The sequence below is a fragment of the Chrysochloris asiatica genome, unplaced genomic scaffold (assembly GCF_000296735.1).
Source record: "Chrysochloris asiatica unplaced genomic scaffold, ChrAsi1.0 scaffold00007, whole genome shotgun sequence".
NCBI classification, from domain to species: Eukaryota; Metazoa; Chordata; class Mammalia; order Afrosoricida; family Chrysochloridae; genus Chrysochloris; species Chrysochloris asiatica.
In genome coordinates this window covers 34,398,271-34,425,505 of record NW_006408525.1, presented here as the reverse complement: position 1 = coordinate 34,425,505, position 27,235 = coordinate 34,398,271, and the positions used below count along the sequence as shown (strand labels likewise).

The 27,235-nt window shown below is 36.9% G+C and overlaps 1 protein-coding gene across 1 annotated transcript in view; it reads right to left on the bottom strand.

Annotated features, from left to right (window-relative positions):
* Positions 1 to 27,235, bottom strand: part of TANC2 (tetratricopeptide repeat, ankyrin repeat and coiled-coil containing 2) — a 401,543-nt gene that overhangs the window by 123,489 nt on the left and 250,819 nt on the right. The window contains exons 8-9 of the mRNA XM_006833558.1: positions 7,136 to 7,417; positions 3,268 to 3,401 (exon numbers count right to left, since the gene is read on the bottom strand). Coding sequence (XP_006833621.1) covers positions 3,268 to 3,401; positions 7,136 to 7,417 — 416 coding nt within the window. The remainder of the gene's footprint in view (positions 1 to 3,267; positions 3,402 to 7,135; positions 7,418 to 27,235) is intronic.

Genomic DNA, 27,235 nt, shown 5'->3' with positions numbered 1-27,235 from the left:
ATGCATACTCAACCTTGGAACAACAGGGCTTTGGGATACAGGGATCTAGGTATAGCTTGAAGAGAGGAAATAATACTAAAATACTTGGCTATCTTATGAATATTAGTTTCCTTTGCTTACTATTGTAAAATAGATATTTGAGTGGAATAGAAAGGAATGTTGGGAAACATGATTAGAGAAAACTTGTAAGCCCTTCTTTAGCCTATAACTGATCAAAATTCCTAAAAGGGGTTCTAGAACTTGCCCAGTAAAATAGACATCTTTGAAAGCCTTTACAGAGTATAGGACCTTAGGTGGAATCCTGAGTCCCATCCAGAACCTTATGAGGTGGGGCATCCCCACTAGAAAGGACAAGCAGACCAGCCTGGAACAGCTAAAGCAACAGAAGATACATCTTCAAAGAAAGATTAGCAAGAAAAACCCAAACCAAAAATGTCAGTATGACTGGCTACTACAAGAATAAGCAAGCTGTTCGCCAGGAAGACATCAAGGCAAGCAATCAAGATCCTTCAGGACAAACTCCCATCTAAGACTGAAACTCACAGCGAACACACAAACAAGCATGCTGGCAATCACACTGGTCTACTGATGAATGGAAGAGGGGGAAAGGCAGCAATGATAAAATGGGCTGAGTTCAATTACAGTCTATTGACTCCTGTTGACCTGGAGATGAGAGAGAGAAGAGGAAGGAAGGGCTGGTTGGTCCAAAGTGTGGTGAGACCTGAGGACACTTGAGCCTATGGACAAGGACATAGCTACAGAGGGCTAGAGCTGAGAGTGAAGCATCCAGAAGATATGAAATGAGGGGAAATGCACAAGAATACCCAAACTTGCAGACAGTACCCATTTGACCTAGCCTTGATGGCTCGATAATCAGAACTCGACTAGAGGAAGATTAAAAAAAAAAATTTTTTTTCCCCTCATAAAGGAAACAAGGATAAACTGTTACAATTTGATGAACCTGAACTATCCTCAGAGAGGTAGTTACTCTAAATATCAACAGAGAGGGAAGGCGTCTTCACATCAACTGTCAATGTTATCCTCTCTGCACACAGGGTAGATAGGGATGGGCAACTCAGACATTGGCTACATAAAATGAGGGGGCAATAAAGGCATGAAGTGACTGGTTTACAAAGTTTTAAGAAGGAGTTTAGTTTAAGTGTATGGGGGCGGGGGAAGAAAAAGTCCCCAGTGAATAGATTTCATCTTGTCTAGATGGGTCTGGTAAAAAGATATGGGGTAAGATTCTTATGATTCAATAGTGAGTAATTGCTATCATAACTAATTGCGACTGTCACAATTGTAAAGGTAGAAGTTTTGTAACAAAAACAGGGGAGTGGTTAATCTTACAGTCCAGAAACAGAGGACCCCAGGACCATCAAGGGAGAAGCACACAGGCAGAATGCAGGACCTTATCCAGAGATGCAAGGACACCAGAATTGGAGGCAGAGATGGGGGCATGGAAAGGGGAAGCGGCTAAGGACTCTAGATTCATGGGAAGAGAGGGACTAAGTGTGGTGGCCAGGAGGCAGACTTGCAGAATGTGCCCTTTGGAGATGTAAATTATTATATATGCCTGAGAGTTTTATTTTTTAAAAGCTAAAAGTAGATAGAAATACTGTTAACTGATGGGACATGGAGGGGATTATATCATTGTAATGAAACAAGGTGTATGATTTCTTGAATGTAAAACTGATGATTTGCTTTGTAAACTTTCACTCAATCCACAATAAAAACCTGAAAAAAAGGTCATTAAGAAGACAAGAAAGGAGGAAAAAACCAAAACGGATGTCAGAAGAGATTCTGAAACTTGCTCTCCTGTAAATCTTCTGCACAAGACCACTTTTAAAGTGCTCAAGATCAAAGATTTCAGTTTGAGAACTAAGGTGTGTGCCTGACCCAAGCCACGGTATTTTCAATAACCTCATATGCATGTGAAAGTTGGACAGTGAATAAGGAAGACTATAGAAGAATTGATGCATTTGAGTTATGGTATTGGAGGAGAATATTAAAAGTACCATGGACTGTCAAAAGAACAGACCAATCTGTGTTGGAAGAAGTACAGCCAGATGCTCCTTAGATGTCATGATGGCCAGACTTCTTCTCTCAAACTTTGGATATATTGTCAGAAAGTACCAGTCTCTGGAGAATAATATCATGTTTGGTAAAGTGTAGGGTTGGAGAAAAACAGGAAGACCCCCCACTAGGTGGATTGGCAGCAGCAATGGGCTAAAACATGAGGTTGGCACAGGACCGATAGTGTTTCGTTCTGTTGTGCATATGGTTGCTCAGTTGGTACTGACTCGATGGCACCTAACAACAACACTGAAAATGCTGAAATACAGATTCAGCACAAAATCATGGTGTAATCATACTAGGATTACAGGTGGTGTTGTTAAGTGTTGTTTAGTCTGCCAATATTGCGGTGTTCATTCTATAGCACTACACCAGGATTCTGGGATGGCAGTAAGAGAGTCAAAATTCTCATAATTCATAATATGTAGTAATAGATAACATGTAAAACTTATTAAATAAGTGTGGCACTGTAGGATCAGTACTGGACTGTGAACCACAAGGTTGGCAGTTTGAACCTACCAGCTGCTTCTCAGAAACACTATCCAGGGTCAGGATTCGTTGAAACCAACTCGATGACACTTAACAATAATATATTAATATTACTTAGAAATAAGGAGATAGAGATCAGAGAAACAGTCCTATGACTTCAAAGTGGTTGCCTTTAGAACATAGGTGGGTTAGAGGAAAAGATAACTGATGGGTTTTATCAGTCTTTAAGTATTTCATTTTCTAAACTACGTGCAAGTGTTACTTTGATAGAAAAAAGATCTAAAACCCAATCATAAAAAAAAATTAGGAGTAGTTTAGTGTAGCAAGAAGAGTTTTGAACTAGGAATGAAAAAAATAACAACATAAAAATCAACCTATTGATTACTTACAGTGTGATCTGGGGTAAATCATGTAACTTCTCTGAGTCTCAACTTCCATTCATCAGAGGACTCTGATTACTTTTAAGGGCCCTTCCAGCTCTAAGGGTCTGATTCCATAATAATTAAGTATTTTTATAGTAATAACAAAGAAAGAGGAACTTTTCTTCATGTTCTCTTGGTATACCTTTATATGTTTTTGTTCATTTTGCAAAAGATCTCCTGCCTTTGGAAACAGTACATCCCTAACATATAGGGTCACTTTGAATCAGAATCAACCTAAGACAACACTATTTTTATTTTTTATCCAGGGTTTCCACTTTACCTGCGAGGCTAGTCTCCGCATAGCTTCCTCCTGCCGCCTGCGCATTTCTGGGGTTCCTGGGCAGCTTCCACTGGTGATAGATGAGTGTGCTGAAGGTGGCTGTGTGAGTGGCAGTTCTCTGTTGGCATCCACATCTGGATTAGAAAGATGAGATGTTTGCATCAGATATTCATAAAACTCTCAACTAAACGGAGACACCTCTAGGTATATACTTAAGAGAAATCAAAACAGAAGTAAACACAAAACATATGACTCATAAGCCAAAATGAAGAAACAACCCCAAAGCCCATCAATCGATGGATGAATAATAAAACGTGATATAGTCATACAATGATATTCTATCTGGCAATAAAAATATATGACGCATGCTGCAACATGGATGACTCCTGAAAACATTAAGCTAAGTGAAAGAAGCCAGACTCAAAAGGCCGCATACTGTATGGTCCCATTTATACGACATGTACAGGATAGGAAAATCCATGGAGACAGAAAACTGGTTAGTGGTTGCTTAGGGTTAGGGGTGGGAGGTAGCAGAACTGAATTGACTGCTAGTGGTATGGAGTTTCTTTCAAGGGGGAATGTTCTAAAGTCATACTGTGGTGACTGGTTGCCACTGTACCACTTCTTTTGTACATTCCATTTCCCGCCCCGTGCCTCTTTTTCTGATATTTGATTTTGCGTGTAATTATTGTCTAAATACTCTCTGTTTTCTAGCGATTCTCTTTTGGAGATGCCCTCATTTTTCTCTGTTGTTAAGTGTTTTACATTTTGTTTGGTATTCAGAGAATAGTAGGAATAAAAGTTAATAGGTAGGTAGCAGTCATGGTGCACATCAAAAAACTAGAAAAATAGATTTCTGAAATGAGCAGAGTAGAGAAAGCAGGGGCTACTCAACAGCTGTCTAGGACATGGCAGCTGTTGGCAAATGCCAAATCCAAATAATAACTATACTAAGACAGATACTCAGTAATCAGAAAAACATAGTCTTGTATCATGTATTAGACAAGAGTTTCCCTAGCTACTGTACTGAATGTACTTGTGGGTTAATACTATAATGCCTGAATTACACAACAGGTCTATTTTCACAAAATGTTTTTTGTTCTTTATGTGTGTGTTGGGAGGTGGGGGTGGGGGTGCAGACTGGTGGGGGAGTTGGGTGTAGGTGGAATGCAGTATGACAGGCTAGTGTCTGCCTTGACAGCTTTTCTGTACTTTCCTAGGGAACTAACAAGGAGGCGGTGAGTGCCTGCGGGGGAAGGAGAGAGCTAGGCACTGCAGTCAGCACTGCAGGCTCAACTGCTCTCACCTTCCACAGCAGCACTGCTCAGTGTGGAGGCAGAAGAGGCTGCAGGGATGGAAGAGGGGAGCGCCAATAAGTGTCAGTGTAGTCTTACTGTAACTATACTATTGGTACTGCTAAGGGAGTGCAGTAGGAATTCAAATACATCCATCAATTTAAACATCATTTAAAAACAAATAAAAACCAAACTAAAACATCCCCTGCCATCAAGTTCAACTCATAGCTACCTTTCAAGACTGTAAATCTTAATGTGAGCAGACAGCCTCATTTTTCTCAATTCAACTCGAAAAAACCAACTAACCCTTTACTTACAGCTATCATTTTTATTATTAATGAAAAAAAGTCTGCTGTCAGTAACATTTCTCGTGTCAGCTCATACAGTAATAGTCAAATTGACCCTAATTACTGACATTATAGCACTCACTTATTTTTGACCCTTTTAAAAGAATGACTATTTCTATTAAGATGGCCATGGTAGAATGTAGTTGGCCAATCAACAGATTACAACAAAAATGACTTTGTATTAGGCAACTGCTGGTGCTACAGCATAGCTATGTACTTTGTCTCTACTGATTCCTTTCCAAATTTTGAAACTTAACTACCAGACAAAATATAGTCTCAATAATGGATATTCATCTCATGAATGGAGAGGACCCCACTGTTTTTGGAGATTTCCAGTAGATAAATGAGTATTAGGGAATAACTTCATCAATTACTTTTAAAGAACCTCTGTTTTGGGGAGAATGTGGGCTATTTTCTATTATCACTCTCTCTCCCAGGCTCCCTTAGGGGACCCCCAGGTACCTTTGCTTTCTGAGAAAGCAGCTCTTCTTGCCCTTGGGGTTTATCCTCTGTCATGCATGATTCTACCATTCTGTTATCTGCAACAGTGATATACAGAAAAGTCAGAGCCTATTAGCTATCTGGTTTTCTTTCTGACACACTCAAATATCTAACCTCATGGACTACTCAGATAAGAAGGAGTTTGATATAATATTTTAGTATTCAAAGGAAATTACTGGAATAGTAACTTTAAACCATGAAGAGTGCTTTTAGAAGCATAGATTTTTAGAGTACAGGGATAAATTTTCAATAACAGATCTAAAGAATTAAAGTAAATTTCTGAAGGTCACAAAGTATAGTCAATTTTAGTGTTGGAACTCAAACTTTGGGCTCCTGATTCCCAGGGAACTATGCCAAATCTACTTCTGAAGGGTTTCATTTTGAAACTAATCATGAATTTCTCTTAATAAAACAATTACTCCATACCATGCGGTAAACCAATTTGGTTTAACCAATTTTCTTCCTAGAAAACTAGTTCTTCTTCCACATGCTTAGGAAAGGCAATCTGCCTATTACTAACATAAGACTGCTAATTAATTTCAAGAGGAAGCTAGGATGTTTGGAGGGTATTCAATGAATTTCTATTGTTTCTATCACTGGTTAGCACCCTGTAACTACTTAAGATCTCAAACAAACAACTTCTAGTTGTCTGAAAAATCTCTGGTAGGGTAGAGTATGGAAAGGACTAGCAGAACAGTAGTTTCCATTTTAGTTCTCTTATATTAGACAGAAACCAGGTTGACCTGTCCTATAGACATAGAATACATACGAAGAATATCTAAATATTTATTCTTATCTCCCATACTTGAGTGGGAGACCTACTGTGTGGCACGGTTGGTAAAGTACTAGACTGCTAACCACAAAGTCAGTGGTTCAAACCCACCACCCACTTGAGTTGGAATTGACTCGATGGCACTTAATAACAATATACTTGAGTGAGTACCACCAAAAGGGGGAGGTAGCGTAGCAAAAATGCCTAAGAGAACGAAGGGCCTTTGAAGCCAGACTGCTTAGGCTTGAATTCTATTTTCACCATTTATTGGCTGTGAGACATGTGAGACTCTGATTCCTTACCTGTGAAATACAGATGACATGAACTACCTCACTGAGTTGTTACGTGGATTGGATAAATTAATATTTGTAAAGCATTTAAGAAGGTGCCTATTTTAAAAATAAACAAGATCTTGGTGGTGATCATCAAGCTGTGCCCTGTTAGTGATGAAAGAAGCATGGATACAAAAGAGAACTCAGCATTTTTTCACATGAAGGCCGGAGAAACCCTTCAAGTACACAACTGAAACACAAGCTCAAGCCGTGCAACACTGACATCAACTGCAAGGAAATGAGGCCACAGACAGACTGTGTGGGCATGTAAACAGAAATGGACACTGGCAGGGCAGAAGCTGATATGACGGAAGCAAAGGGCTCTCCAGCCAATTGCTGTAGTCATTACTCAAAGAACACATTAGTCATACAACCAATAGGAAAGAGTCATGTATTTTTTTCTGAGAGAAAGGTTTTTTCAGCCACATTGACTGCTGGGTATGTGCAATAAATACAAACAGAATACTGCATTCTGTCTCTCAACTATGAACTAATGGCGCTCACATACAAGCTAGAGCTTGCAAATCAAATCGGGATATAAAAGAACTTGTGATCCAATACAAATGTTACAAAACATTTCAGAGCAACAAAGCAGAGAGTTCCTGAAAAAGGAATACGTACGTTTGGGGGAAGCATGTGGGCTGTCTGAGGCGATCTGTCGCATCCGTGTGCCATGGCAGCTCAGGGCTACCAGTCTGGAGATGATGGCAGTTTTGCCAAACCCGATATTCCCCACAATCACTACCCCTTGGTTCACACTAGCATTTGAACTTTGCAGTTGAGCATCTATTTCGTGGAAAACCCAGTCTCGGCCAACAAACACGGACTCTGTGGTGATGCTGGGCACTTCAAAGAGCAGAGGCTTCAGGGAGATATCTGGAGGTCTATAAGGTGCAAAATGAACTGAAAGGAACAATAAGATAAAACAGAACTTAGGTCAAATTGTCAACATTGAGAAAGAAAGAAAGAAAAAAAAAGTAGCTTGTGGTTTAAGACCATAACAGTTCAGTCTCATTATCTGTGGGTTCGACACAGATAATCAATGGCAGGTAAACTAGAGTCATCTGTTACATAGTTGGCAGAAAGCAAACATAGATAATATAGCAATGAACAGTCAGGACAGATACTAAAAAGTATTAAACAATGGAGCTATTTCAGGCACTAGCAGTCAGTGGATGCAGGAATAGTGAAGAAGCTCAGGATTCTTTTATTTGTTGGACTGTGATAACCTTTTCATTGTTAGTTGAAGGGAGATGCAGGGGTGGGGAGTTCAAGGGGGAGAGGTTGGAGTTGGGGCAGCAGGACAGTTAGATGGCTTATAACAGCAGTCCTTTACCAATCAGTAAGAATGTGTTTCAATATTTAACAACCAACATACCAATATGTACCAGCTGAATATCAGTTCTGTAGAAAGCAGTGCATAGCATAGAGGGTTTGTTTCTTTAAAAATAGCAATGAAAATAGCACTTCCTTTAAGTTCATGATCATGTTTTGTTTTCTTATCTACTAGGCAGGTATATTATTAGGGAAGGCAAAGTCCCCTAAAGGCGCTAATAGTTTAAAACGTCTCTAACACGTGAAGCATTTCAGGAAGTAAAAACCAAACTTTCACCTGATTTCTTTGTACTTGTATTGCTTTGTACTGACGCCTATTAAAAAATTATTTTTAGTTTTTACACACATGTCATAAGGATAAATTTCCATTGCTTTTCTCAAGATTTTCTCTGTGCTTATAGGATGTACTAAGGGCAAATGGTTAATGCACTCAGCAGCTAACTGAAAAGTTGAAAGTTTGAGTCTACCCAGAGCACTTTAGAAGAAAGGCCCTTTCCAATTCCAATTAATTAATTTTTTTTCTAGCACTTTATTTGTGGGTCTGGAACAAGATACATCTAACTTTATTTTTCTCCCCAATGGTTAACCAATTGTCCCACTAATCTGAAATGCTTACTTTATCTTATTTATATGGAGCCTGCTGCTAAATTGTCTAATTTGTTCTACTTATCAGTAAGTCAATCTACGTGTCAGTAACACACTGCTTTCATTGTTGTGGTTATAGAGTAAGTGATGGGAAGCATCCCATTTATTTAGAGCTATTGAGTTGGTTCTGATCCATAGCGATCCTGTATAGGGTTTTCGAGGAGCAGCTGGTGAGTTTGAGCAGCTGACCTTGTGGTTCAAACTGACTTTGTAGTCCAGTGCATTAACCCATAGCACCATACCAGGACTCTATATATTTATTTTGTATTTTAATTTATATTTAATTTATATGTGAGCATTTCTGCCAGAACAGTCTGAAAGCCAGCCTGAGTAGTTGAATCACAATTCTTTTGTCATTGTCAAGTACTGTTGAGTTAGTTCTGACTCATAGCAACCCTGCATAGGGCTTCTGAGGAGTGGCTGGTGGGTTTGAACCAACCTTGTGGTTAACAGTCCTGTGACCAAACCTGTTGCCACTGAGTTGACTCTGACTCATAGAACTCCTGGAAGACAGTAGAACATCCTGTAGAATTTCCAAGGCTGTCATTTTTATGGAGGAGTCCTGATGTGGCGCATCAGCATAATGCACTGGATCACAAGGTCAGTTTGAACTGAAAGTTTGGTAGTTCAAACTCAAAAGCCACTCCTTGGAAACCATAAAATGTCACTATGAATTGGAACTAACTCGAAGGCACTTGATAGTAATCTTTATGGAAGCAGACCACCACATCTTTCTTCCGTGAAGCAGCTAGTGGATTTGAACTGCTGACCTTTTAGTTAGTTGCCTAGTGCTTAATTATTGCGTCACCAGGAAACGGATCCATTGTTGTTTATGGTCAAGTTGCTTCTGATTCATAGTAACCTTGTATGCCCCACCCTACAGGGTTTCCCAGGCTGTAATCTTTATGAGAGCAGAACCTCAGGGTTGTTTTTTTCCCCTGTGGGGTGGGCTGGTGGTTTGACACCTCCAACCTTTCAGTTAGCAGCTGAACACTTGACTACAGCACCAACAAGACTCCTTAATATCAGTGTAGGCTCACTGGAGAAGGAAGAAGTTAGGTTATTTATTGTACTAGTCCGGGCAAAGTATGATGGCCTACACCATTAAGAATGGAAAAGGGTGGACAGATGTATAAGACCTGGCAAAAGATGAAACATAGCAAACTAAAGAGGGGAAGTAGTCAAAGCTTCTTCCAAAGTTTCAAGTCTCAAGGACAAAGGAGAACCAAAGTATCAGTATGTCAAGAGGAGATTTCCTGTTAGCTAGAACTTTCCTTCTGTCATATAAAGCTTTTCTATGATTTTTTTTTTCCCTTCTAAATCTGAATTAGAAATAAAACTCAAATATCTGGGAGAAAAAGACGAAATCTTCAGATATATCAAAGGTATGCGCAAGTTTAAATTTCAATCAAAATAATCCATTGAATTAATTTCCATTTAAAAAAAAACTCCAACTAGTTTTTTTTTTTTTTTTTAAAAGAACCATCGCAATTCTTTTTCTGTGATTAAATTATTTAATTATCTCCGTATCAGGAAGGGGACAGTCTATACTCATTCCACTGTTGTTAGTGTGTACAGAATTCTAAACTTCCTGTATTTCCTGCAGACTGCTGAGATGAGGAATATGTGTATAGGACAGAGGTATCAATATTTGATATACGATAGCTAGTAATTATTTCTATATTATGTAATGGGCAAAGAAACTTACATGGGTTTATATGAACACTTGCTCACATAGGAAAGGGTACTCTGCTGAGTAGAGTAAAAAGAGTAAGTATGAACAAAACAGAGGAAGTTAAAATTCCTGCAGAATGGAATGACCAGTGTTGGCCTTGGGCCTATCTGATGTCAAAAAGGACAACATCTCTCTCTAAATAACCCTTAACTGGTTTCTTTTTAAGTTCTTACCCCCTGAACATTTTATTGTGGTGAAAGTTTACACAGTGAATCAGCTTCCTAGTCAACAGCTGAGACACAGATTATTTCCAGACATTGGTTGCAATCCTCTCAATGTCTCAGCACTCCATTACTTCCACCCTGCATTCCCTATTTCTATTCGCTCAGCTTTCCTGAGTTCTGAAATTTGCTTTTGGGCAAATATTGCCCTTTTGGCCTAATATAGCTGAATGTTCTGAGGAGCTCCTCATGAGTGTTATTGTTTATATTATAGGACTACCTATTGTTTGACTGTAATGTTATCTCTAGAAGTGGGGTCAATTCTAAATTTGAAGGGTCCAATGGTTTCTCACCACACTTAAAAATAAAACAGAAACTCCTTCCCATGACTCTTCAGAGTCTGACTGGTCTGATTATCACTGCTTCTTCATCTCACACTACTCTCTCCCTTCTTCCCTACATCCAGTTATTCTGGCCTTTCAAAAGGTTTCTTGAGCAGTTGCTACAAACCTACTACTTTAATTACTTGTGATGTTATTTCTTTGGCTCTTTAATTGTAGGGTCCTTCTCATTCTTAAGGCTTCAGCTTAAAGGCTACTTTCTCAGAGTGCCTTTCCCTGACAATCTTTTAAAGTTGTTTCCCCTATCCTCTGTTTTTTTTTTTTTTAAGCAGCTGTGATGGCTAAGGTTAAGGCTAGGCTATGATTCTCAGTGGATTGACAGATACTATGCACTCATCTTCCGTTTTGTGATCTGATGTGAACCGCCAATTAGTTGAAAGGGAAGTTTCCTTGGCACTGCGGCCTGCATTCAATTTATTTGCATGGATGCTCTGACAAAGCTTCCTATCAATTCTACATTTGATTCTGCATTCACTTCTGGTTCCTGGAACAGGAGCCAGTAGTCTGCTGCCTGATCTGTAGAGTTTGGGTTTGTCAGCCACTGTTACCATGTGAGTCAGGAGAAGTCTCCAGCCTGGCACCTGACCCAAGGATTTGGGACTTGCCAGCTTCCATAATTGCTTGGGTCATTTCCTTGAAATAAATCTCTCTCTTTATACATAAGCTTCACTGGTTTGTTCCTCCAGAGAACCCAATCTAAGACACAAGCCTATTTTACTCTTTCAGCAAATTTATAAAAAATAAATGGTAATTATTTTATTTCCTTACCATCTATCACAACCTAACAACATTATTTATTCTTTTCTTTACTTGCTTATTCATGTCTCTTTAATTAGAACATAAACTCTAAGAATGCAGGGACCATGATTGTATCCTCAAGACACAGTCCAGCATATACAGTAAAGGTTCAATAAATATTTAACAAATATTGAGGAACTGAATACTGAAGGAGGGAATTAGGGAGTTTTATTAAAATAATTTTTATATAGAAGTGGCAAGATGGCAGCCTAGGCAGAAAGGCTATATGGACCCTCCCCAACAAAGCTACGGAAAACCAAATGAAAAGGATGCAGAGGATAGTCCTGGAACCCTGAGCTTCAGATGAAGGGATAAAGAGTGGCCTGAATGCTTACTGAGAGACAGAACTGAGCAGAAACGGAGAGACTGGTGACCTGTGCCTGCCTTGATCTTTTGTGACTGGCTTCAGAGACAAAAAAACATACTGGTGCTAGTGTTGCAGAAATATACCTGTGGCTTGCAGACATTAAGTTGCAATCCCCCCCGCCCCCCGCCCCTTATTCTCCACACTTCCCTGGTGACCAGAAACAAGGCCAGTTCCCCACCGCATATAACCTCACGGAAGTGAGTACTACAGCTGTGGGTCCTATTAAAAGGGGTGAAACTATCTGCATGGAGCTTCTTAGGTCGGGCACTGCTCCAAATTTGCAGATTTTCATTAGGAGAAGCAACTGAACAGATTCTTTCTCCCTCACATTTCTGTCTTGCTTTATAAGCTTTCCCCCTCCCCTTTCATTTCTTTTTTTTTTTTCTGCTTCTTTCTTTCTTCTTTTATTTTTATCCTTCCTTGATACAGATATTTTTAACTACTCTCTGATCTCTTGTCTTTTTACTCAGCCGTTTAAACTGCAAAGTCGGTGGTTCAAGCTCACCAGCTGCTCCTTGGAAACCCTATACAGGGTCAGGATCTACTCAACGGCACTTAACAACAACACCACCTCAATTGTGTTCAGGGTTTTTTCTTTCTTTTAATTTTTCTCTTTCTTATTATTTTATTTTTCTCTCTCTGTTTTTTTGTTATTTTTTTTCCAGCTGTTGCCTGTTTTTTTGTGTGTTTTTTTTTCCTCCTTAACGATTCTTTCTTTTTTTAAAAAAAACTTGTTGTTTGCTGGTTTGTATCAGTTTTCTTTCTCTTGTATGGGTGTATTTTCTCATCTTGCCTCACTTGAGAGGAAACAGCAATTGCGTTTATACAGCCTAGCCATAACCATACCCTCTACAACCCCACCCATGAGACAAAGGCCAATACCAGTTGCTATACACTGGATCAACAACAACAACCAATATCAACTAAATTCATCCTGAACTAACTGTATGAACAGTGAACAGAGAAAGCTAAACAAATTCATCTCCTGATCACATCCACCAGGAGGTAGTTGGTGAGTGTCTAATTAGACAACAATATACAATTATCAACTTAATATAATACCACAGTGTCTCAAAAGCTGAAAAAATTTTCTATTCACAGTCAAAAACAAGGCAGAGTAGCTTAACCAAGTGCCTAAGATGCAGAGCTAGAAAACATTTTTTGAGGAAAAAAAGGCATTGGAACTACCTGAAATAGAATCCAAGAGAATGATATTTAGGTGCCTCCAAATGATTGACAGAAAGTTCAAGGAAAATGAAGAATTCAGAAAAGCATTATAGGAATAATTAAACAAAAACAGATAAAGGATTAGAGAAAGTACAAAACCTGCCAACAGAAATCCAGAAGATTAATGCTAAGATTTCAGAAACAGACAATATAATGAAAGGGCAAAGAAGTAGATATGAATCAATGGAAGCCCAAATTAGTGAGCTTGATAAATCTCTTAGTATTAGTAAACTAGAACAATCTGAAAAAAAAAAAAAAAAAATGAAGAAAGCCTAAGATTCATATAGGACAGCATGAAGAGGAATAACTTATAGGTGGTCAAAATTCCAGAATAGGAAGTAAATCATCAAGATATATTATGATCTTACCCTCCAAAATAAACAACAAGAAAGAATCCTAAAAGCAGCTCAGGAAAAATGAAAAGTTACCTACAAAAGAGAACCAATACGATTAACTTCTGATTTATCAGCAGAAACCAAGCAAGAAAATAAGCAATGAGGACTCTGAAAGAAAAAAATTGCCAACCAAGAATTATATACCTAACAAAACTGTTCCTCAAATATGATGGCAAAATTAGAACATTTCCAGATAAACAGAAATTAAGGAATCTGTAAAAACCAGACAAACTTTATGAAAAATACTAAAGGGAATCCTTTGGACTAAAAACTAACAATGACAGACAACAACTGGAGACTGATATACATGACAACACCACCCAGAATTAAATACAGATCTACCAGTATCCAAAGTAAAGCAAATCTACAAGATAGAATATAGGGAATCAGAGATATCAATTTGTAATCAAGACAACTACAAAGCAGAAAGATGGGCAAGTATAGTTACGGAATTCCAAATAGCGAGGAAGTCAAGTAGAGTTCAAGATAGAACACACTGTTTTAAACTGGGGTAGAATTTTAAAAATGACAGAATAACCTTAAAAAAAATACACTTTTATATCAAATCAAGAAAAGGGAAAATCAAGAAGTTTTTGTAAATATTAAAACAGCAGTGAAGAAACTAACAAGACACAAACAAAATGAACTCAGCAAAGAAAAATATGTGGTACAAAGGAAACAGCAGCACCACAAAAAAATACACAGCAAAATAACTGCAATCAATTCATATCTGTCAATAATTACACTAAACTTCAATGGATTAAATATACCAGTCAAGAGACAAGGCAGAGAGAAGCAGAATGGAAAAGAAAACAGGACCCTTTGATATGTTGTCTTCAAGAGACACACCTTACACACAAAGACAGAAATACAGTGAAAGTCAGAGAATGGAAAGAAATATATCAAGCTAATGGCAACAAAAAATGAGTAGGAGTGGCAGTATTAATTTCTAATAGAATAGACTTTAAGTTAAAACTCAGCGTAAGAGACAAAGAAGGACATTATCTCATGATTAAAGGATCAACTAAACAAGAGGACATAACCATAATAAATATCTAGGATCCCAATAAAAGAGCCTAAAACACATAAATCAAACTCTAATAGAATTGAAGAATAAAATAGACAATTCTATAATGATAATAGTAGCTGTTTTAATACACCACATTTGATAAAGGACAGAACTAAAAAGAAACTCAACAGAGACACAGAAGAACTAAACATCACAATGAATCAACTGACCTTCATAGATATATACAGGGTACTCACCCCCAACAACAGTACAATATACTGCCTTTTCCAGCGCACAAGAGACATCCTCCAGAATAGACCATATGTTAGGCCACAAAGCACACCTCAATAAATTAAGAAACATGAAAATATAACAAAGCAGCTTTTCATATCACAATGCTATAAAATTAAAAATCAACAATAGGACGATCAAAGAAACAAAATCAAATACATGTAAATTGAATAATATCCTGCCTTAAAAGCTACTGAGTAATATAAAAATAGCAATGAAAAATGAATAAAAAATTTCCTTAAATCAAATGAGAATGAAAACACAACATCACAAACATTTGGGATATAGCAAAGCAATGCTCAGAAAGCAATTTATAGCAATAAATACACATATCCAAAAATACGAACCAAAATCAACACCTTAAGCCAGTATCTCCCAACAATTAGAAAAAGACCAGAAAAGTAAGCCTACAGTTACCAGAAGAAATGAGTAATAAAGATTAGAGCAGAAATAAATGAGTTAGAAACAGCAAAACAACAGAAAGAATCACTAAGACAAGAAGTTGGTTCTTTCAAAGAATTAATAAAACTGACAAACCATTGGCAAATCTAACAAAAGAAAAGAAGATGCAAATAATATGCATAAGAAATGATACGGATGACATCACAACAGAACCAATAAAAAGGATAATAAATTTGAAAATCTAGAAAAAATGGATAAATTTTTAGAAAAGCACAACCTATCTAAACTAACACAGAGGGAAGTGGAAAACTTGAACAGACATATAGCAAAAGAAGAAATTGGTCAAGTAGTTAAAAAACTCCGAACAACAACAACAACAAAAATCCGGGCCCAAAAAGCTTTTACTGGTGAGTTTTATCAAACATTCAGAAAGAGCTGATACCAATTTTACTCAAACTACTCCAGAACATAGAAAAGAATGGAAAACTTCCAAATACTTTTTATAAAGCAAGCATTAACCCTCATACCCAAACCTGACAAAGACATCACTAAAAAAGATTATAGGCTAATACCCTTCTCATGAACATAGATGCAGATATTCTCAAGAAAGTCCTAGCCAAGAGAATTCAAAAATATTTATTAAAAAAACAATATGGCATGGCCAAGTGAGACACATACAAGGGGTGCAATAAAAATAACACAACATATAAATAAAACATAGGCAAATGAGCCATATGATCATATCAATTGATGTGGAAAAGGCATTTGGCAAAATCCAACATCTATTCCTGATAAGAACACTCAACAAAGTAGGAATTGAAGGGAAATTTCTCAACATAATTAAGAGCATAAATACAAATCCAACAGCCAACATTACTCTAAATGGAGAAAAATTCTTCTCTTTGTGAAAGGAACCAGGCAAGGATGCCCTTTATCATCACTCCTATTCAATACTGCATGGGAAGTCTTAGCCAGAGCTTTAAGACAAATAAAGGCATCCAAATAGGCAAAAAAGAAGAAAAAGTATTTGCATATGATATGACCCTATACACAGAAACCCCCCAAAACACAGCAAGAAAATTACTGGAACTCATTGAAAGAGTCAGCTAAATAGCATGGTACAAGATCAATATACACAAATCAGGTGGATTCCTCTATACTAATAAATACAGCTCCTGGTGTGGCACTGTAGGAGAAGCATTTGATCACAAGGTTGGTTTGAACCACAAGGCTGGTGGTTCAAACTCACCAGATGCTCCTCGGATACCTTATACATGGTCGCTATTAGTTGGAACCGACTTGACAGCACTTAACAACAACAACAAAAATAAAGGAAGTTGGAAAAGAATAACATTTATAATAGCTACTCAAAAGAAGAGATACTTAGGAAAGAATCTAACCAGAGAAACAAGAGACCTATACAAAGAAAACTACAAAACACTACTACAAGAAACCAAAAGATATTTACAAACATGGAAGAACATACAATGCCTATGGATAGGAAAGCTTAACATTCTGAAAATGTCAACATTACTCAAAGCAATCTACAGATAAAATGCAATCCCAATCCAAATTCCAACATTATTAAAGAGAAGCAAAATATGATCACTAACTTTAAATGGAAAGAGACCTCAGATAAACAAAGCATTGTTTAAGAAGACCAAAGTTGGAGGCCTCTCACTCCCTGATCTCAAAACTTAACTACACAGTCAGTGGTCAAAATGGCCAGTAATGGTACAATGAAGATACATAGGTCAATGGAATAGAACTGAAAACACAGAAGTAAATTCATCCACATATAGTCAGTTGATCTTTAACAAACGGCCAAAACACATTAAATGGTGAAGAAAACACTCTTCAACAAATGGTGCTGGCAAAACTGGAAATCCATTTGCAGAAGAATGAAACAAGACCCATATTTCACAATATATACAAAAATGAACTCAATGTGGATTAAAGACCTAAAAGCAAAACCTAGAAATATGAAGATCATCAATGAAAAAATAGGGCCAAACCTTGCTTGCTGAAGATAAAGAGGACAGGAAAAATTTATGAAGATCCAAGACTACAGCCTTCAATATGGATTGTACCTCAATATAAAGAAAACAAAAATTGTCACTACTGGACCAATGAATAGATGGATAAAAGATTGAAGTTGTCAACAACTTCAGTTTGTTTGGATCTACAATCAATGCTCAAGGAAGCAGCATTTAGGAAATTAAACAGTATATTGGATTAGGCAAATCTGCTGCAAAAGACCTCTTTAAAGTGTTAAAGAGCAAAGACATCATTTTGAGGATTAAGGTGCAACTGGCCTAAGCCATGGTATTTTCAATTACTTCATATGCATGTGAAAGTTGGACAATGAATAAGGAAGACACTAGAAGGATCAATACATTTGAATTTTGGTGTTAGTGAAGAATACTGAAAGTACCATGGACTTACAGAAGAACAAACAAACCTGTCATGGTAGAAGCACAGCCGGAATACTCCTTAGAAGAAAGGATGGTAAGGCTTTGTCTCTCATACTTTAGGCATATTCTCAGGAGGGGCCAGTACATGGAGAAAGACATCATGCTTGGAAAAGAGGAGGGTCGGCAAAAAAGAGGAAGACCCTCAACAAGATGGAATGACACAGTGGCAGCAACAATAGGCTCAAACATAACAACAATTGTGGTGAGAGATCAGGATCAGGCAATGTTTCATTCTGTTGTATATAGGGTCACTATGAGTCAGAACCAACTTGATGGCATAATTAACAACAATGGACTAATGGACCAACCCAACATTAATCACTACAGCTCTGAAACCAGAAGAACTAAATGATGTCCAGCTATCATGACCAACTACTCTGAAAGAGAACACACTGAAAGGCCCTGGACAGAGTATGAGAAAAATAAAGAACAAAATTCAAATCATAAAAAAGACAAGCTTATTGATCAGGCAGAGACTGGTGGAACTCCTTCCTGCCATCTGACCTGCTAATCTTGGTTCATCTGACTTGATCTTGGGGCTCTCCCATCTCTACAACTGTACCAGTCATTTCCTTGATACAAACTTATCTTTACACACGAACAAGACCATGGTAGCTGTGCATGATAAGCAATGAATTACAAACCACTTGGTGGTTGGAACCTAGCCAGCCACTCCACATGAGAAAGATGAGACTTTCTGCAAAGATTTAACACCTTGGGAACCCTATACAGGGTTATTTTAAGTCAAAACCAACTCAACCAACAAAATGGCATTTAACTATATATAGATGTATGTATGAGTATGTATGCATATGCATGTACTAATACATATGTATGTATGCACATATATTTGTATATTATTCATACATATATATTCATTCATACATACAGCTTTTATGTATATAAAAGTTTCACAGGTTTTACTTCTCTTGAGAAACCAATCTAGAACACCTGGTATATACAATTTGTTTATCTGTTCACATATTGGTTGATATTTGTATGTTTCTACCTTTGGTTAATGCGATAGTGCTGCTACTACTAACATTTGTGTACAAATATTTGAGAAAATGTTTTCAATTATTTTGAGTATATACCAACACACGGAATTGCTGGGTTACATGGTTAAAATACTTAACATTTTGAGGAAACACCAAATGGTTTTCCAAGAGGGCTGCATCATTCAACATTTCCACCATCAAAGTAAATAGGATTCCAATTTCTGTACATCCTTAAATACACTTTTTCTTCTCTTTTCATTATAGTTACAATAGTGGGTATGCAGTGATAGATCATTGTGTATGTGTATGTTTCTTTCATTTTAAATATGGCTTTGAATTGCATTTTTCCGATGACTAAAGATACTGAGTATCTTTTCAAGTACTTGTTGGCTTCTGTAAATCTTTTTGGAGAAATGGCTAATCATTTTGTCCATTTTAAAATTGTAATGTCTTGTGGAGTTGTATAAGTATTTTATGTATTCTGAATAGTAAACCCTTATCAGATACGTGATTTGAAAATAAGTTTATATACTATTAGCTAAGGTTTGAACTTCATTCTTTTGCATGTGGATATGCAGTTGCTCAATACCATCTAAGAGACTATTTCCCCCCTATTGAGTGGTCCTGACACTCACGTCAAAAATCAATTGGTCATTGATGGAAGTTTTTTTTTCCTGTACTCTCAATTCTATTTCATTGGTCTATATGTCTGTCCTTAAGTCCTTATTTACACAGCTTTAGTAACTGCAACTTTGTAGTAGGTTTTGAAATTGTAACATATAAGTCCTCCAACTTTTTCTTTTTCAATATTGTTAACTTTTCCATTTCTTTAAGAAAGCTCATTAGATAAAGATTGGTAATCTTATAAACCTGGGACTTTGATGAATTTGTTTAATTAGCACGATTGGATTTTTGTGTGGAGTCCTTGGGATTGTGTGTGTGTATATGTATGTATGTATGTATGTATGTTATGTATGTATGTATGTATATCAAATCATCTCTGAATAGGGATAGTTTTACTTTTCTCTTTCCAATTTTTATAATTTTAATTTCTTTTTCTTGTCTATTTGTTCTGGCTAGAATTTCCCATTATAATGTTGAATAGAAGTAGTCTAAGTGGGCATCCTTGTCTTTTTTTGGGGGGAGGCTTTCAGTCTTTCTCTGCTGAATATAAAGTTAGCTGTGGGTGTACAATTGTTTATAGTAATAACTTAGAATTTTTTTTTTTTTTTTTAACTTCTGTAAGGCTGGTAGTAATGTCCCCACTTTTATTTCTGATTTAGTTATTGTATCTTCTTTATTTCTTAGAATAGTTAAAGGTTTGTCCATTTTACTGATCTTTTCAAAGAACAAACTTCTGGTTTTGTTGATTCTCTCTGTTGTTTTCCTATTCTGTATTTCATTTATATCTCCTGTAATATGTATTATTTCCTTCCTGCTGTTAGCTTTAGTTTTATTTTTTAAAACTCCTCTTTTTCTTGATCCTTAATGTATAAAATTAGATTACTGATTTGATATCTTTTTAAATATAGGCACTGAGAGCTATAAATTTCTCTTTGAGTATTGTTTTTGTCACATCCCATAAATTTTGATATACTGTGTTTTTGTTTTCATTTGCCTGAAAATATTTCCTAATTTCCCTCGTGATTGCTCCTTTGGCTCCAGACTTTCTATCTGGTTGCTTTTATATATTTTCTCTCTTTACTGGCATTCCTATTTGTTCACTCATCGTTCTCTGGTTTCATTTCTTGGTGCATATTTAAGACAGTTGATTAGCAGTCCTTGCCTATTGTTGCTGTTAGGTACCAATGAGTTGGTTACAATTATAGCAATCCTACGCAGAACAGAGCAAAACAAAACATTGCTCAATCCTGTGCTATGCTCACAATCATTGCTATGTTTGACCCCATTACTGCAATCACTGTGTCAATCCATCTCATTGAGGGTCTTCCTCATTTTTGCTGACTCTTATTTAACATGCATGATGTCCTTCTCCATTTTTTAATAAGGGAATATGAAAGCTTATTGACAGATGGACAACGTGTGTAGAAAAACAAGGAGATTATGTAGAAAAATGACTGGTTCCTCCTGAGAATATGCCCAGAGTATGAGAGACAAAGTCTCACCATCCTTCTTCTAAGGAGCATTCTGACTGTACTTCTTCTAAGACAGACTTGTTCATTTTTCTGACAGTCCATGGTATATTCAATATTCTTTGCCGACACCATAATTGAAAGGCATCAGTTCTTTTTTTCTTTCTTATTCATTGTCCTGCTTTTGCATGCATATGAGGTGACTGACTGGGTTAGGTGGGTAGGCGTACCTTAAGTCTTCAAAGCAGCATATTTGCTTTTTAACACTAAAGAGGTCTTTCACAGCAGATTTGCCCAATGCAATAATTCACTGGATTTCTTCACTGCTGCTTCTAAGGATGTTGATTGTAGCTCCAAGCAAAAGGAAACTCTTGACAACTTCCATCTTTTCTCCATTTATCATGATGTTGCTTATTGCTCCAGTTATAAGAATTTATATTTTATGTTGAAGTGTAGCCCACATTGAAGACTGCAGACATTGATTTTTATCAATAAGTGCTTCAAGTCCTCTTTGCTTTCAGCAAGCAAGTTTGTGTCATCTACATATTACGCATTTTTATTCTATTTAAAAAATTTTTTTTGTTGTGAACTGGGTGAAAGTTTACAGAATAGACTATATACATTTTCTTTTACATCGATTATAATTTTCAGAATGTAACATCTCTTATCCTACTTTCTATATCCATTCCTCCTTCTTTTTTCACTCTTCTGAACTTTCTCTTTGGGTTAATGCTGTCCTTTTCATCTCAGAGGATTGATTATTCTAAGTTGTGCATACCTTCCTAGTGCTTTTGTTCCCCTTATTGACTTGTCTATTGTTTGGCTGTAAAATGGGGGTGAGTTCATTTGCAGACATAAAAGGTGACTGAGAGTCAAAGTCTTAGGGTCCACTAGTCTCTATCTGACAAAGTAAGCTTAGTCTTTTGAATGATTTTGATCTTTGTTCCACATTTTGCTCCTATTCTGTACAGGACTTTCTAAGCTGATCTCTTTCAGAGCTCTTGATAGTGGCAGCCAGGAACCATTTAGGTCTTCTGGTCTCAGGGTCATGGAAACTGATGGTTCTGTGGACTACTGTTTTCTTTACTCTTCTTTCCTTCGGACAGGGAGATATCAATAGTTGTACCTTAGATGATCTTCATGAGCTCTTAAGACCCTAGTCAATACTGTAGATTTTTAATGAGTCTTCCTCTAACCCTGATGCCCCATTCTTCTTCATATAATTCAGCTTCTCAGATTATCTGCTCCATCTGCAGACTGAATAAGTATGATGAAGGGATACAATCCTGACAGCCACCTTTCCTGACTTTAAGCCATAGAGTATCCCCTTGTTCTGTTAGAATAAGAGCAGTAATTGGATGTTTGGCTAGAGATGACCTTTTCGGAGACAGATGAGCTACTACTGAGAGAGTCAACTGCTTTCTAAACTAACAGACCTAGCTCTTCAGGTCAGAGGTTATATTTTGTATCAAAGGAAGCTTTCATGAATATGACTGATACCAATTTGCAATTTAGAATAAGTACAATTCAACCTAAATGTGTAAGTTTTTGAGAAAAATTCTATTAAGATAACTTGTTCTCATGTTGATGTAGTTCTTCATGTTTTATTCTACTGAGAAAGATTTGACATTTGGAAAAGTTCTTTTTAAAATTTTCTAAAAATGGTATCAATTCACAAAAGCCTCAAGAGAAGAACAGACAAAATTAGCCCAACACCATATGGTAAAACAACTGTAGACACCAAGAACAGCCCAGAAACAATTTCTGCACGTCAGAACTTAGGGCTTTGTAAGATCAGTATGATAAAAGAAACCCAAACATTCTATGCACTCAAATATCAATTTAGAACAATGAAGAGCTGTCAGCAAGCTTTGTGGGACATGAAGGTAATGAATGTTCTCTGTGTTGGTTCATATTCCTAAAAAAATTATCTGTGTTTTGGTTTCAGCAGGTATCCAAGAGATCTTCTATGGCAGAATGAAAGGCGAGAGCCGAGTGAGATGTTGCCACTGTAACATAGGCTGAACTAAGAGCACAAGGGAGTCCTGGTGCTATAGGACTACAGCTAACCCTAAGTCAATAGTTCAAATCTACTAGCTGCTCCTCAGAAACCCTATGCAGAGTCGCTATGAGTCGGCAACAACAAGAGAACAAGCTGACAATCCATACCATTAAGTAACAGAATGTGGCTTTCTTATTCTTGCACTCCAGAAATACCAGTCCCAGGAAAACAAACTAGGAGGCAGATCACTTCACCCTTTCTCAAAACATTACAATAAAGTATACCGATATCTACAATTTACTTTGAAGCACACCAAAAATGATGCGTGGGTAAAGTAATGGATAGATGAATGGATATGTGATAAGACAATAAAGTGTTAATGATAAAACAAGGTTGGAGGGCATATGGCTGCTTATTATAAAATTCTTTCAACCTTTTATGTATCTGGAATATTTGCTTAATACAATGTTAGAAATAAAACACAAAAAGGAGAAACATTTCAACACAAATAAACAAGCTATGGAAAACAATTTCTTTAAGGGGTTTAGAACTAATCCAGATCCAATGTGTGCATCTCCTCAATGCAAATGAGACATGCAGCAGACAAACGAATTCTCCCTAGGAATTAGTCTCTGTTAGGCCATCAGAATTACATATTGAGACTTAGAGAATAATGACCCTTCCTAAGGCAAAGAGTAAACATTTAAAAATCAAGCAAAAGTGTATTAAGCCTAACATCTCCACATCCAAATGCAAATTAAAAGTTGTAGTAAGCGGGAAAGGGAAGGGAAAGTAGTGGCAAAAGAGATCTAACAGGATTTAGACTAAAGCATATTTATTCATGGAAAATAAACACAAATCATTTTCAAAGAAGTCAGTCACAATACTGGCAGAGGAAAGCATGTATATAACACAACCAAGGTCTAGTGCAAATAAAAGCAGAGTTGTATTTCCTCACATTCTTCTAGAATGACTGAAAAGTCCAGCCTGGAAGCGCCTTCTGTTCCTCAGAATAAAAGATAATTTCAGGCTAATTCTGTGGGCTCATGACAAGCATGCTATTCTCTACATAGAACACATGAAAAACATACATGCTTCAGCTAAAACCTGATATTATAGGAACACCAAAAACAATGCAAATAAACAAACAAACAAAGCTTGTTTTTCTAAAAAGCAAAAACAAAACATTTAAATCAAAACTGGGGATCATTTGCCTATTGAATTTCTAGAGGGGCTCACTCCCATTTGCAAGACCAAAAGTCTCTTTAGGGTGTGTTGCTTATTCTTGGTGTTCAGGAATAGGACTGCAATAAATCCTACCCTGGAAAATAAGTTTTTGAAGAATGTGAAGTAATTTGAATCAGGTCCCTTCAAATACTCTACAGATACTAGTCTGGGATATGCTCATTCAAGATAACTTGCAAAGAAAAAGAAAGGAATGAAAGCAAATGAATTATTTTTGGTGGAAGAGAGTCAGTAGGGAAACATACAATAGAGTAGGTAAGGCTATGGTCTCAGAGTCAAGAGGCCTCAGTTCATTTACTGCCACTAGCTGTGTGACATTGGGCTAGTTACTTATGTTCTCTACATGAAGGTTATGTCTGCCATAAAAGTTCATTGAGAAATGAAATTAAAAAAGATAACGGATTTTTAAGCCCAGTGGACTTTTTTTAAGCCCCCTCTGCTTTGTTGTTGTTAGGTGCTGTTGACATGGTTCTGACTCACAGCCACCCTGTATAAGGTTTCCAAGGAGCAGCTGGTGGGTTTGAACTGCCAGCCTGTGTTTAGTAGCCCAGTTCTTATCCTACAGTGACACAACAGGACGCCTCTGTTCAGTCATCTTTAAAACAGGATAGCAATGAGGATTAAATAAACTAACATATGCAATGTGCTTCAAAAACACCACTTGGCTGTTTTCTTATTAGCTATCACACTATTCACATCATTAAGCACAAAAAAAGATAGCTACAGTCAGTCCCCCTCTCTATGTAAATTTAAAATAAAACAAAAAAATAAAAACCATATTGACTCTCTTTGAGCCCTCCTTCTGAGGCTTCTGTCTTAGCTTCCTTCTTCCTTCTACCACCCAGCTTTTTGAAAGCTATGCTTGCCCTCCTAATTTTTACAACAAAATTTCATTTCATCCTGGCTTCCATTGATAATACTACACTGAAATGGTTTTGGCCAATGTCCACTAAACTTTCAGTCTTTTATGCATCTTACTCATTTTTCAATATTGAATACTGTTAACCAGCCTCTACTTTTTAAAATACTCTCATATCTTGGGGAATTAACAAGACAACATTTTCTTTTGGTTCTTTTCTGATCCTCTCTCCCCGATATACATTCACTGCTCACTTATCAATATGGTTAGGTTCCAAAGGCCAGGTTGCTATGCAAAAATTAGCATTACCCAAAATTGAAGGATGACCACATCAGATAAAAAAATGGAGGGTAACTACATCAGTACATAACTGCTAAATTACATCATTATATAACTGCCAAACCAACAAGACACATGGCCCTTCCAAATGGACACATAGCCTTAACCACGACAATAAGTGCTATTCTTGCCTCGCTTCTTAGTGTCTGTTACTGCCAGATATATGCTGTTAATGTACAAAATAACAAATAGCAGGTCCCCCCGCCCCCCACAATTGTAAACTGGAAATGTAGGATACTGAAATAGTGATAAGTGAGGAGTGGTGTATATGTGTCTATATAATGATTCCTCCTCTCATGCTCATCCCCAAAATACCACCAATTCTAGATTCTCTATTTTGCTGGTTTTTTCTTTTTCATGGCCTTCAAGGGTGATATCAAAGGAATAGACTAACAGTTTTCACAGCAACCTAAATGATGATATCAACTCTAAATTTCCATTCCAGACTTCATTCTGAACAATTCACTAGAATAATCTCCTTAGATTTAAATAGAAATCTCAAACTTAAAATGTTGAAAATTGAAGTTACACACTTTAACCTTAATACATTGTTCTCTTTTATCTATTATTTCAGTTAATATATCGTTATCTTCTTAGGGAAATTAAAGGCATCTAAATTGGCAAAAGGAAGTAAAACTCTATTTGCAGACAATATGATCCTATACATAGAAAACCCCAAAGACTCTTCAAAATAACCACTAGAATTCATTGGAAGATTCAGCAAAGTGACAGGGTACAAGATCAACATACAAAAATCAGTTGAATTCCTCTATACAAATAATGACAGTGCTGAAAAGAACATTAGGAAAGCAATACTATTTACAATAGCCACCCAAAAGATGAAATATCTAGGAATAAATGTAACCAGAGAAACAAAGGACCTATACAAAGAAAACTACAAAACACTACTACAAAAAACCAAAAGAGACTTACAAAAATGGAAGAATATACCATGATCCTGGCTCGGAAGACGTAATATTGTGAAAATGTCAATACTGCCCAAAGCAATTTACACATATAATGCAATCCCAATCCAGATTCTAATGACGTTCTTCAAAGAGATGGAAAAAACAATTACAAACTTATATGCAAAGTAAAGAACCTAGGATAAGCAAAGCACTGCTTAAGAAGACAAGTAAACTTGGAAGCTTCTCACTTCCTAATTTCAAAATTTACTAAATGGCTACAGTGGTCAAAACAGCCGGGTACTGGTACAATGAAAAGATACATACATCAATGGAACAGAATAGAGAATCCAGAAACTAATCCATCTACACAGAGCCAACTGAGTTTTGACAAAGGGGAGGAGATAGTCTCTTCAATAGATACTGCTAGCAGAACTGGAAAGCAGTTTGCAAAAGACTGAAACAAGACCTTTACCTCACACCGTATACAAAACCAACTCAGCATGGATTACAGACCTAAATGTGAATCCCAGAATTATAAAAGCCATCAATGCAAAAATAGGGACAAATTTGAGGGGTTTAATACAGGGCACACATAAACTACCCAACATTGTGAAAATTTAACAAACAAGACCAAAATAGATGATTGGGACATACTGAAAATTAAAATACTATGTACATCAAAAGACTTTACCAAAAGAGTAAAACTGGAACCCACAAAATGGGAAAAATCTTTTGTAACGATGCATCAGACAAGGGACTAATTTCTAAAATCTGTAAGAAACTAAAATACCTCTACAAGAAAAAGATACATAACCCAATTTAAAAAATGGGCATAAGACATGAACAGACACTTCACCAAGGAAGACATATGGGCAGCCAACAAACATATGAAGAAATGTTCACAATCATTAGCCACTGCTGTTGTTGTTGTTATTATGTGCCATGGAGTTGGTTCTGACTCATAGTGACCCTGCACAGGGTTTCTGAGGCTGTAAATCTTTACAGGCACAGAAAGCCTCATCTTTCTCCCGTGGAAC